This window comes from Pteropus vampyrus, unplaced genomic scaffold (assembly GCF_000151845.1).
Source record: "Pteropus vampyrus isolate Shadow unplaced genomic scaffold, Pvam_2.0 Scaffold208, whole genome shotgun sequence".
In the NCBI taxonomy this organism is placed as follows: domain Eukaryota; kingdom Metazoa; phylum Chordata; class Mammalia; order Chiroptera; family Pteropodidae; genus Pteropus; species Pteropus vampyrus.
In genome coordinates, this window is record NW_011888989.1 from 1240039 (window position 1) to 1253946 (window position 13908).

A 13908-nucleotide genomic window follows, 5' to 3' on the forward strand; every position below is an offset into this window, starting at 1 on the left:
ACTCTCGGAGACAGAGTTTAAAGACATGACCTGTCATGACTAATAGGGTTTTCCAGGCCCATGAACTATAGCTATGGCCATAAACAATATTTCTTCTACCTGGACCACAATTCAGACACCAGGGAGCTAGCCCTAAGAGTGAACCTCTAAGACTTCTTTTACTTCAAAATTCTATTTTCCAAGTGGGATATAGGTTGCAAATTCAATTCCATGCCCTATTTGGTAGGTATATGTTTGTGCATGCAAAGCAGATTTCTGCATCCTCACAATGACATGCTTTAATATCATGCCTGTCTAGTCCACAGCTGACTGGGCTGTCCAGATCGTGGTTAACCCCCCTGGAGGAAGTGAGTACTGTACACGCAAGACCCCACCACAAAAGCCTCATTCTTTTGCCTTACCAGCAGCTTCCAGGTATGCTTGAGACCTGTCCTCAAACATTGAAGATTTCTTAGAATTTTGTTCATACATTAATAATCTGTATCCAGGAACTAGATGGGAGAAGAGGCATATTAAAGAAGACAATAGAATGTTTCTTTCCCGATGGCCTTGATGTGAAAAAGTAAAATGCTACAAGAATAAGAGTAAAATATTTAGGTTGGATTTTCTCAGCTAAGAATCTGTAAGGTAAAATGCTAGTAATTTTGGGCCACTAATTTTTCCTCAGCAGAGATTTATGGCAAAATGAAGCAGAAAACCCGTTGACATTAGCATGGTAGATAAGGATGGAGGACATTTGCTCCATCCTTTCTCCAAAGCAGTCATGACAATGCAGGGCCAATAGTTTCTAAGGCTTCGCTATTTGGTATAACCTATGGAAGAGCGATGCAGAATCTGAATGTGAATTTACTGTCCACCCAGCCCACCTGAACTGGTCTAGACCTAGACCTAGCCTCCGCCCCACAATGGAACCCACATCACAGCACAGGTGGGACACTACCAAATACTACTGCTGCTTAGATTATATAAGTATACTTTTGTCATGAATTTTTGCTTTATTTCTCTTAATACAGAATTATGCTGCTTCCCACACCCATCTGTTTAGAACCAAATGTACAATATTCCATAGATGTCTATTTTTCCCAGCCTTTGCAAGACAGGTCCCATGCTCATTCACATATCCTGGTTGATTCTGTAAGTATCACCGAGCTTTGTGGGTGCTTCCCTCTAAACTGAGCTCCATTACAGTTCTGCTTTTTGACTCTCTAGTGAAATGTTTCTTCAGAAGTATAAATATATTTGTTTCATTATAAAAATCACCTATTCTCTATAAAAGTCACATCATAACAATTGGAAATCCTGTAGAACAGTATGTGCTAGTAACAGTTTGAAGTGTTTTACATATTCTATTATTTGGTCTTACAGAATCAATAACTCTATAGGGGAGGTACTCTTATTATCTTCATTCATAGACAATAGAACTGAGACTCAGGGTAACAAAGCTAGTGAGTGAGGAATCAGAAATCAGAGCCAAACTACCTGATTCCAGAGACCCTACTCTGAGCCACAGCAGTTTACAGAGAGTTTAAGGAGAAATCCCACTGCTTTAATTATTATCGTCTTGCAAGCCTTCATTTTATACATATTATGCTTTTATATTATTGTAATCAGAATGCTCTTACAAGTATGTATATGGATTTTTTTCACTTCACTTTATGTCATAAGCATTTTCTTGTGGTGCTTATGCAGTCTTCTTATCATTTTTAGGAACCATGCATAATGTTGTCTTGAGTGACTTCTTTTAGCGTCTTTGCCCCACAGAGTTTAGCCACAGTCATTCCATCCAAACCTCTCACTCTGCACAACTTCAGGCCCAGGCTTGTCAGAGTTCAGGCATTGAGTAAATTTACATAATCTACTTATCTATTCCCCTACTTGTGATCATTTAAGTTCTTTCTATTTTTCACTACTATGTATAGTTGGTACATATTTTTTAAATGTTTTAAAATACAGTGTTCTGCTTTACCCAAGGTTTTATGGCTCTTGAAATAACTTATCAGGTTAATTTCTATAAGGTATTCTTCAATTAATTTTCAGGATTATCATAGTATATGGAGCACCAATTTCATCCCCTTTTTAGCAGAATTATATAGAATTGCTTGAGATTTTTTAAGTAATTTTGTATATAAAAATCAAATTGTTTTGTTAAAATCGCATTTTTTAATATTTGTGAGAATCTTCTAATATCATGACTTAATTGGCAAACTATAGACTACAAATTTTATTGGAACATAGCCCTGCTGTTTTGTTTACATGCTTTCAAGCTACAGAGGCAGAGCTGAGTAGTTATAACAGAGACGTTGGGGCTACAAAGCCAAAACTATGCCTTACAAGAAATTTGTTGATCTTTGATTTTAATTAGCTACATATCCATGTTTTGTGAATTATGTCTTCAAAGTTCAATTTTTAACCATTGAATATTTTAAATTTATACCCTTAAACTTTGTTATTTCACAATCTACTATAGAATTCAATATGAGGCAGATGTATCTTGAATTTTATTCAATAAATTCAGTTATTATAACATAAAAAAGTCATTGTTTAAGATTATTTTACTGAAAGTAGAGTTGCAAAATTTAATGAAAAGGAAAAGAAGAAAGAAAGAAACAGGACATCAAGTTAACTTTAAATTTTTATAAATATGTCCCAAATATTGCCCTCAAATGATATGTGTTTATGCTAAAAAAATTATTCATTGTTTCTCTGAAATTCAGTTTTAAGTGAGTGATTTGCATTTAACTTGGCAACCTTAACCAAAGGTCTAAAGTTTACACCTGGAAGGCCATATAATATTGTGGTGAGGTTCTACTACATTGTGGTAGAAATAAAGTGCAAAGGAGAAACAAACTCTTGAATGGAAAATTTAAACTATCGTAATTCCTGTATCCATACAACTCATGTTTTCTGCCAAGGAGCTTTAAATAGAACAGTGCTCATGAACCAACATACAAGTTACAAAGAAAGAAAATCATATACAACAAGTTTAATCCAGGGAGAAAAAACTAAGAGTTGGGAACCCAGACAGAGTAAAGAAAGGGAAAGGAAGAAAATAAGAAAGTGCTAAGTCACAAAGGGATGTTTAATAATAATAATTAATAATAATAATAATAAATTATGAAACAAATTTATAAGAGCCAAGTTACAACTCATTTGAAATCCACATATTAAATATTTCTAAACTTTGTAAATTCCAAAGATCATCACCTAATCCATCCAAATTATTCATTCATCATCATTCACTGAGTGTATATGGGCCAAGAGCTGTGCTGGTCCCTGGGGTATAAAATATGGTTCTTACTCTCAAAGAATTCTCACTCTGATAAAGAAGACATCCATGTAAACAAAATCATGACAATGATATTTGATAGATGCTTTATATAAATGGATAATTTGAAATTAACTTAAAATGTATCCAGTTGATCAGTTTTCAAGCAATCATTCTCTATGTACAGCTATGAAAACCCTGAAACATGAATAGAAATTAAGAGAATAGGCTAATCTTGGCAAACTGTCAGAAACCTCAGAAAAGGCCTTAGATCCCTGTTTTAGGTCAGATTCCCTAGAAGCAGAAGCTGAAACAGGGTCTCTGGTGCACCTGATTTACTGACGGCATGTGCACAGGAGAAGAGGAGTGAGGAGAACTGGAGAGGATAGGGCAGGACTCAAGCAGAGATGTGGTCTCAACTGAAGAGTAGCTTCAGCTGGATCCCACATGGAGCTCTGGTACATGGACTACATCACGGAACTGGTTCCACCTGGAGGTGAAGTGGTGAGCCTGCACGTGCCCAAGTCATTGGCTCACCACCCCATCCAGTGAGCGCTTGAAATTCTGGACAAGGTGGCTGAGTCCAATTTTTTGGAGAAGGGCACAGCTGTGAGCCTTTAGCTGCCAATGTCACAGCAGCTGGCAGATGGGAACATCTGGGCAGGCTACCTACAATGTCCCCTATAGTCTCTGTCCCAGGATATTTAGTAGGAGAAAGTCATTGTTGTTTTCACATCACCAGTTTTGTGGCTCTGGAAAGATACTTAACTGCCTGGGACCTGGTCCTTTCAAAGTTTATTCTTCTCTGCAACCAGATTAACATTTGCATCAAAAGTTAGAGTGCATTACCAAGAAGACCAGATGAAAGCTTTGTTCAATCCTGGATGCTCCTTCTGCACAAATACCTTTTGTCTGGCAACATAGTGAGAACATTAATTTTTTTTCAGTCACCCTGATTATATGATATGTGCCCTCATAAAAATGTGTTTCAAGTCAAAAGCATATTAGATATTCTCGAATATAAAACTGCCGTCCTTCTTCTAAACTATGGAATAGACTACATTTGATAAACATAAAGTGCTAACAAGTTTCTAGAAGTGAGTCATAGCATTACAAAATTCTATCGCTGACATTCTTATCATCTGATCTATCTACTTGGTACCAAAAGTGATCAGCTCTACACTAGCTCTGCCCAATAACTCTGAATAATTAACTCCTGATTGGCTATCCTCATCCTCATCCCTAGCCCATCTGGCTTCCTTCTGCATTTCATTCTACTTGGTTTATTGGTTTGTGTTTGGAGAAAGTAAAGTCGTTTTAGTATCAAATTAAAAATACAATATTAGAAATATATATATATACTTTCTTATTGAAAACATCTTTATGGAGTACTTGCTATAAATGAGACACTGTGGTAGGCACAGGTGTAAACAAGACAGGTACCTTCGCTGCTGTGCCAGGGCTTGCTCTGTAAAGGAGACGTGCAGACAATTACACAGGAAATGACAACACGATGTGAGAGATACTGAGAGCTGTGATAAGCAGCAAACTGAAAAGTTCAGAGTGGCTCAGGCAGTGGTTCTCAATGTTATCTTACCCAACCTTCCCTTCTTACTAGAATATTTCATAACACTCTTTACTATCCTGAAATGAAATTCATAGGCTTTATAGCCTTCCTACACATAACTTCCACATAATATCAATGTAGTGTGTAAATACAAAGAAGAAATAAAAGGAAAGTGATTTATAAAGAAATAATATGTACTGCAATATGTATACGCACAGGCGTGAACATACCAGAAGACACAGTGAAGCAGACATTCATACATGTGGAGCCACTGTGTATGAGACAACCGTGAAAGTACGTGTAACAGAGACAAGTTTAACATGTTTTAAAAACATAGAGTAAGGCTTTCAACTTATAATTATAAATGAATTTCTCCTTCATGAATTTTCAGTGGAACATTCAAAACCTGTAGAAGACATGAGGTGACTTTCCTTTTTATGAGAATGCCTAGCATTTTTGGCTCCCACCCACTAAATGCCATGACAGTGAAAATCACCACTTAGAATTTCCCAAATGCCTTCTAGAGAGCGATACCTCCCATATTGAGGACACTGAGCTGAGAGAAATGAATGAATGAATGAATGAATGAATGAATGAATGAATGAATAGAGATGAAGCTTAGATTTTATCCTGAGGCAGTAGGAAGCCAGTGAAAGATTTTAAGGAAGGGGTTATCTGAACAAACTTTCAAAAGATCGCTCTGACTATAAGGTAGAATATTGATGGGGAAGGGAGGACAAAAGTTGAAGACGAGACACATATTGGGCTGCCACTGTGGTAATCTAAGTGGCTCAATTAGGGAAGTGGCAGGGGAACAAAGAACAATAAATGCATCCTGGACACATTTAATATAGGTCAGATTGACCAGGCTTGTGTTAGACTTGACATGTGGGGGATGGAGATGGGTGGGGAGTATTGATGACAAAGATGTAGGTATTAGAGATGATGTTCTTCAGTTTTCTACCCTGAGCAGCCTGGAAGATGGTGGCATTATTTCCTGACAATATGTACGGAAGGGAAAGTAAATCTCAGGTGTGTCTTGTTTGCAGTGTCTGTGAAACAACCCATAGGCTTGTCTGTGTAGATCTGTGCATATCTGGGGCCCACAACTGAGATGTAGGCAGGAGACATAAATTCCAATATTAGCAGCCTATAGATGGTAACTGAAAGAAGACACAGCATTGTCAAGGTCACCTAGGAAGTGGGTGTAGAGTAAGAAGGGGGCTGATGAGAGAACCCTAAGAACTCAACATTTGGGGATATGTGGAGGGAGAAGTACTGTTTTGGCAAGAAAAGTGAGCAGGAGAAGAGGTAGTGGGGATGGCATAGAAACAATTTTTCAGGAAATTTGATGGTCAGGGAGTCAATCCAGGGGCAGTGGCAGGAGAAATATATGAGATCAAGGAGGTGATTTTATAGATGGGAGAGACTTAAGCACATTTAAATGCCAGTTGAAAGGAAGAGATTGAAGAAAGAAAGCAAAATCCACAGAAAAGTGTCCTGAAGGCAGAAGGAAGAGCAGCGGGACATCTCTTCCACTGGGATTCCTCTTCTTCATAAGCCCTGAGTCAAAGACAGGTGACAGCCCTTTCTCTGTGAATTAAGAAGAGTAAGAGGCAATGGCACATGCTGAGAGTACAAGGACTATGAGGCTAGAGGTTTGAGGAGTCGAGACGCTTTGAAATAGTCATCTAGGGTTGAGATCCCATCTGCTGGTGTGTCAGAGGACAAATAGAGAAGGGGGGTCGAAGTAAAGAACCATGGAAACTAGTTTCAGTATGGACAAAACAAAAAGACCAGGGGAGACTTATCTGTGCTACTGGGTTCACTCTCCTAACATGACCTGCTGAATTAAAACTTATTTCTAATGTTGCTTGTTCCATCAGTTGTTCAAAATGACCAACTTGGTGTGATCAATTTGCTGTACCAACACCTCTGCTGTATCATCCAAGCCATGAATGAACTTTTTAAATAGTATCAGGTTATAACTTCTCAAGAAATATAGCTATATAGCTTTTCTTTACATAGATGTTAAACTATAGATGAGTCATCCTTGAGAATAAACTTATAATGATGCATTTGTCTCCATAATAGCTGTATAATCTAAGCCGGCAACTCTCAAAATGCATCTGTGAAATCTTGATTTTTACAAGATGTTAGTAAGCGTTGTTTGAATATAGAACCAAGTGATTAAATAAGTCTGGAAACACTGAGTTCATAAAGTATTTTTCTTGCTGGACTTCTTAGTCTTTGGTATAGTAATCTATTCTGTGAATTTCCAAGATATATGTGTGTGTGTGTGTGTGTGTGTGTGTATATAGTTTACTATAGAACACCACTGTTCACAAGTAACTGAAAAAGACAAAAATTGAAAGGAAAATTTTATGGAATTAGAGTTCTACAGTAACACTATGGAATGCCCTAAGCCATAATTTCTTAATTTATTACAAGTAGCCTAGTTGAAAGTCTTTCAAATCTAACACAAATTTATTAGCAGCTTAAAAATATAATAATAAGGACAGTAAAAAGATAAAGACATTTATTTTCTTTGCCACAGGTCAATAAATGGAAATAATTAAAGACTTCGTAAATAAGTTGAAAATCTTAAAATCTTTAGTTGTAAGCCATTTAAAGAATTGAATTGAGTCTCTTTTCAACCATTAGTTGCATAGCTCTAATTTTTTTATATCTAGAATCTGGAACAGGAGACACTTGTGAACATAAGTCTTCTTTTCTCATTATTTTAAAAGCTTGGTCTTATTCCCCAAATCAATTCATTGGAGAATTTCTGCAGCAAGCAGGATTTGGATGAATATCAACTGCACAACTGTGTTGAAATTGCCTCGGAAACAGGACCTCAAGTGCTCTCTGGCACATGTAAAAGGCTTATAGTCAGCATGTCTGCCAGGCTACACGATGGCGCAGTAGGTGAGTATCTGTTTAGTAGGCTCTGCTGAAGCTTTGCTATCTATACAAATGCTTTGTTTTTGGAAAGTGAGTAAATTGATTTTATTTATTTTGGCATCTGCTCCAAACAACCAATGTAAATACCCCTTGCCCAGTGATGACATACACAGAGCAGTCTGTTGATGTGTTGGAATCATAACTCACAGTTCAGGAAATATATAAAAGAGGGGTCTCGCAGTAGCATTAAGATGCTAGATTGCTGGAGCAATGGTCTTAAAATATTTATTTGGAAAACGGAATTTTAGGGCTGAATCAAACTCTAAACTTCTTTCATCCCCAAACCTTCATTTAATAAATGAGAATATTAGGGTCCAAAAACATTAGGTATCCTGCCCATTTCACTAAGCTGTAGAGGAGGATTTCTCACCCTCAGCACTTTTGAAATGTGGGACTGCATAATACCTGTCATAGAAGTGGGGTGATCTGTCCTGTACATTATAGGATCTTTCGCTACATCTCTACCTTCTACCCAGCTGATACCAGTAGCACCCTCCCCATAGTTGTGACATTCAAAAAAGTTTTTAAACTTTGTCATATGTCCCCTGGAGGAGGCATGGCAAAATCTCCTCCCAAGGTGAGAACCACTGCTATAGAATGACAGCTCCAATGACAGCCTGGGTTTCCTGAGTTCTAGGCAAATGCTTTTTCTGTTATACTGCAGGTCTCTGGCTCCAAGGTATCCACAATCTCATGAAAGATATGGAATAAGGAAATCAAAGATATAGTCCAGCACCAACATAGATGATCAGAAATTGAAGTAATAATAATATCAATAATAATAATTATATTGGAACAAATAATTATTAAAACAACTTAAGCCTTTCATTAACTTAAGTAATGTTTATTGTTGTTAAATTTATTTATTTTTTTTTAAGGTGAGTCAACCCTTGGTTGACCTCACAGATTGCAAGGACCTTGTCAGCTAACAATCCCTTATTTTTTTAATTTTTACACCTACAGCACCTGGTCTTCCTAGGTGGTCTCCCATCCAAGTACTAACTAATTAGGCCCAACCCTGCTTAGCTTCCAAGATCAGACAGGATCGGGCTTGTTCAGGGTGGCTTGGCCGTAGTACATTTATTTATTAAGTTATGTTTATTTAGCACTCATACTGTTCCAAGTACTTCACAGGTGGTGTGGTGTTCGATCTTTATAATCCCATTTGGTAGGTCTTATTATTATCTTCATTTAATAGGCAAGGGAGTTAAGGACTGGAGAGGCACCAAGTGAGAGGTGGACTAAAGCTACTAACAGGATGAAGTGTTCCTCTGTTACTTTGTTCATTTCTAACTTGCTTCTTCTGTCCCCTGAAGCCTGCAAGTGTCACCCCCAGGGCTCAGTTGGGACCAGCTGCAGCCAACTTGGAGGCCAATGCCAGTGTAAGCCCCATGTGACTGGGCGCTGCTGTGACAGGTGCTCAACGGGAAGCTACGGTTTGGGGCATCAAGGTTGTCACTGTAAGTAACAAAAAACAGAGGAGGAAACATGCTTGGTCACAACCTTGGCGTTTCAAAGGCAAGAAAGTCCATGTGGTGAATCTAAAATGGGAGAGAATTGAGAATTTGACTACGTTATTCAGATTGTCTATGTAGATAAAATGTACTGACATTTTTTTCTGCCATACTTCATTCATCCATTCACTGAGCAGTGACTATATACAGAGCTCTATTAGGAAGCATGAGTAGTCATAAAAACATGGTCCATGCTTCTGGAAGTTGGAATTCTATATCAAATAGATGGTAGTTCAAGTAGAATGTGGGAACACCATCAAGGGAGTTAGCTGTGCAAACCCAGCTGAATGATCTGGCACATAAGTATGGTGGCTGGAAAGGCTAAAACAGTGATGATATTGGGAAGTCAAAAAAGAGGACAACGCTGTCACCAGGATATTACTCTTTCTGATGCTGGGATCACAAACAGCATTGGAACTCATTTTATAAGCCTCCCATTAACAAAGGCTTAGGTGGGGCTTCATCCACAGTTGATAATTCAGTTCTCATGGTTGTTATGTTCAGGCTACATAGTTCTCTGTTGCGATGTAAACCATTAGTGAAAATACTGTTCCCCACAGAAAACTACCTTAGGAACCATGAAAACCACCAGGTACATTAAATCTCCTCTCCGGGAGGGAAACATATCTTTTTAGTCATAATTCAGAGAGACGGCACAACTTCCTGCCTGCCTAGTAAACAGTCTATCAAATAGCTTAGGTCCATCATCCTTCTTTTTTGTCCTTTTCTTAAAAAAAAAAAAAACAAAACAACTATAAAGTGTTTGAGATACACAAAGGAGCAAACATTTCTTTCATGTAGCACCCATCAAACGAACAGGCATCATATTTTTGTATGGAGAAGACTGGCTCAAAGGATTCAACAATTTACCAGAAAAGGATTAAATCTCCACTATCTTGCCTAGGAAAAAGAAAAATCTGACCTTTGCGAGAGGGATTCTTATATTTTTTATGGTCTTCAAGTTTGACTCCCAAGATATACAAAAGTTCAAGTCATTAAAAACATGTTACCATTCCGTTCCTCTATATAAACAACATTTATCTGACCCAGTTGTCCACACATTCATCTGGTACCTACCACACACACACACACACACACACACACACACACACACACACACACACAACACTCTATTCTAGGCGCTTTAGAAACTCTATTCACCTTGATTGAGATGACAAGTGAGTCAGGGACTGCAGAATTAGAACTGTACCTCTTTCGCTAGCACACCACTTGTCCTCCACCCCAACATGCTTCTCCTTGCTTTATCTAGCATGTCACTGCCACCATCAAGGCTCAAAGAGCACTGTATGTGACCAAATAACAGGACAGTGCCCCTGCCAGGAAGAGGTGGCTGGCCTCCGCTGCGACCGGTGCCTGCAGGGCTATTTTGGATTTCCCAACTGCCGCCCTTGCCATTGTAATGGGTTTGCTGAACTTTGTGATCCAGAGACAGGATCGTGCTTCAACTGCGGGAGGTTTACAACTGGAAGAAACTGTGAAAGGTATGAAATTCATGTGCACTTTAGTCTTTAGTTTTTTTCTTTTGTTCTGTTCTCACAACACTCTCAAAGGACCATCGAGTAGAAACTCAACAACATTTAAATATAGAGTTGTTGCTATAGGTGGGGAAGATCGTGTCATTCCATTGTCCTTCAAAATCTTGTTATAAGCCAGACAATGTCTGGTTAAATCGATAACAGTCATTTGCCTGGCACCTTGCATTTTATTCCTGAAATAAGACATGCAAATTAAGTGCTATTATATTGAGTTTAATGACTATGCCATGAGACTTTTAAAAGCAAACAATTTTTGGACAGAGAAAATAAGCATCTTCTAAAATAATGAATTTCAGAGTTGCACTATCCAAATGTATAGCAAATTCACGTTGGCTAACATGTGAGCTTTTCCTGGGAACACTTTGGTAAAAGGAAATTACCTTGACAGATGCATCAATGGTTACTATGGAAACCCTTCTTCGGGACAGTCCTGCCGTCCTTGCCCGTGTCCAGATGTTCCATCGAGTAATTGGTATTTTGCCCATTCCTGTTATCAGAATCCTTGGAGCTCAGAGGTAATCTGCAATTGTCTTGAAGGTTATGCAGGTATGCAGTATAGTTCCTGGTGGTTGTTTTCCTTCCATTCCACACTACTACTTGAAAAATAATTACATATTAACAATTTATCTGCCTTGGCCAAATGAGTGGTGCAGAATTAAAGTTTGTGGTAAGAAGACACAATTTGGAAAGTTGCCACTTTACTAAACAAATTTGAATGATTCAAAACCAATGACAATTTAAAACCCATTCCACTGAGCTATCGTTTTTAAATAATGTTGTGGAAAACTAACTGGCCAAATGAGTTCAAACCAAATTAATTTCTTTAAAACAAAATCATCACATGTTAAGATACATATGTGATTAAGTAAATATATATGTGATATGTATTACATATCACATAAGCATTTAAAAAGTAAAAAGAAAAAAAATGTTACTCAGTCGAATGCTTTCTTCGTATAATTCCAAGCAATCAATTTGACTGGTATTTCACAGATAAAACTAATTTTTTCTGATGTCTAGAAGCACTGATTTGGGCAATGAATATAGACTTCATAAGTCAGTTCGGTATTTGTGCCTGTTGCTCAAACATTTTATTTTGCAGAGGTAAAGCATGAGTATAATATATAATGCAAATGAGGAAAAAACTTAAGTCTACTTTACTCAATCCCACTTAGAAAATATAGTGCTTTTATTTTCTTCAATGATAATTAACATAGTGACAATAAATTACATGACTAATATTTTTCTTATTTGCTACTTCTAAGGTTATATGTTTCTAGCTAATTCTCTTCCCTTATAGTCTCTTCTCCATGTACACTTTGGCTTGGTTGGTCAGTTTCTAGAGCAGAGATCATGACTAAGCTATGAGAGCATTTCTAAATGGAATGAACCAAAATGTGGAGAATGGACCCATAGGTTGGGCAACTACACAAGTGCAGTTGCCTCTTGGTTAGAAGGGTAAAGAGTATAGGAGAGAAGGGATGGTTTCTCCATGTAGTGCTTAATAAAACCATTCTCTTGGTCTCATAATCAAGGAAACTATTCTCACCCATCTTCACTTCTAGACGCATATCTCAAGCTGCTGCCATTTCACCTCTAGGAACAGGTGAAGGGTGGGGTGCCTGGGGAGAACAGGGGCTGAGACAAGCTTTGAGTCCCGGAACACACTAGGGTGACCCTGGTTCTGTAAGGATCCAGGGGTCCTGTGCCCACAAATTCAGGTTTTATAGAAAGACTAGAATTCATTCTTCACCAAAGACATTTTTAGCTCTAAATAATCATTTTATGGTCTGAATCAATAATAAATTAAAAATAAATGCTGTTTTAATTTAGAACAATTTTCCTTACTTATCCTCAATGTGCCACCTCTCATTATTCCTAGAGGAGCCCAGTTATTCTCTATTTACACCAATTGCCATCCTCTTCCCACATCCAATGCAGACACACACTCCTCATCTTATTCCCTTTTCCTCTCCCAATCTTTTAGGTAAGCAGTGTGAAGAATGCTCTGCTGGTTTCTATGGAAATCCAAGAATTTCTGGAGCACCTTGCAGGCCATGTGCCTGCAACAACAACATTGATATAACTGACCCAGAGTCCTGTAGCCAAGTAACAGGGGAGTGCCTTAAATGTCTGCACAACACTCAGGGGCCCAACTGCCAGCTCTGCAAACCAGGTCACTTTGGATCGGCCCTCAATCAGACTTGCAGAAGTAAGTCTGCAAGGCTCCTGGGGGGAAATGTGACAGTGGAGTGGCAGCTCTCCCATGCTCATTTTGGTTAGGCCAGTAGTGTCAGCACCCACTGAGTAACAGGTGTTGCACTGAACTCATCAGCAAAAATGGGTGCAGCGCCACCACGAGTATTTCAGATGCAGCTACAGTTTACTCACTGGTGTTAGCAGTTTGCCTTTTGTGACTCTTACCTTCAAAACTTGCCCTGGTAGAATCTGAGTATTGTTTCTCAGAGTATGGTCCCAGGTGCACTGTGCCAGAATCACCTGGGGATAAGGCAGGGTATTAACATGGGGATTCCTGGGCTGTACCTCAGACCCATGGAGCTGAATCTCTGGGAGAGAGGCCCAGAAATCTGCATTGTTACAAGCTCATCAAGTGACTTCAGTGTATAGGTACAAGAATCATTGATGTAGAAGAGGATAAGAGTTTAATTTTATGATAAAGAGGAAAAATAAATTGCTCATTTTTAGAAGATATCTCAACTATTTCTGTTCCCCAAGTCGATTTAGTGAAAACCATTTGTTTTCAGATCCTTTACATAAATGGAACTTTGGTGCATGGAACCAGGGAAGAAGTGAGACTTTTGGTCTTCCTAATTGTGAGCTCTTGAAACATGATTGGCAGAACCATATGAAATTGCTGTTTTGGGAGATTACCAACAATTGAATGGGTTCAGCCTATTTAGATTCTTTGATAAATTCTGTACTATTGTAAGATGTTTCATCCTTGAGCCCTTTGGAGGAATGATATATCCAGGTCTAAAAAGCTGTTTGTGTGGGTTGTTGAATGCCAGTGTTATCACTGAA

General features: G+C 38.3%; 1 protein-coding gene and 1 pseudogene across 1 annotated transcript in view; one reads left to right on the top strand and one right to left on the bottom strand.

Moving 5' to 3' along the window:
- Window positions 1-13908, top strand: part of LAMB4 (laminin subunit beta 4) — a 98089-nt gene that overhangs the window by 50789 nt on the left and 33392 nt on the right. Inside the window, exons 16-22 of the mRNA XM_023537988.1 lie at window positions 299-414; window positions 1014-1134; window positions 7583-7760; window positions 9113-9256; window positions 10581-10812; window positions 11255-11412; window positions 12854-13078. Coding sequence (XP_023393756.1) covers window positions 299-414; window positions 1014-1134; window positions 7583-7760; window positions 9113-9256; window positions 10581-10812; window positions 11255-11412; window positions 12854-13078 — 1174 coding nt within the window. The remainder of the gene's footprint in view (window positions 1-298; window positions 415-1013; window positions 1135-7582; window positions 7761-9112; window positions 9257-10580; window positions 10813-11254; window positions 11413-12853; window positions 13079-13908) is intronic.
- Window positions 8751-8873, bottom strand: LOC111747060 (annotated as a pseudogene).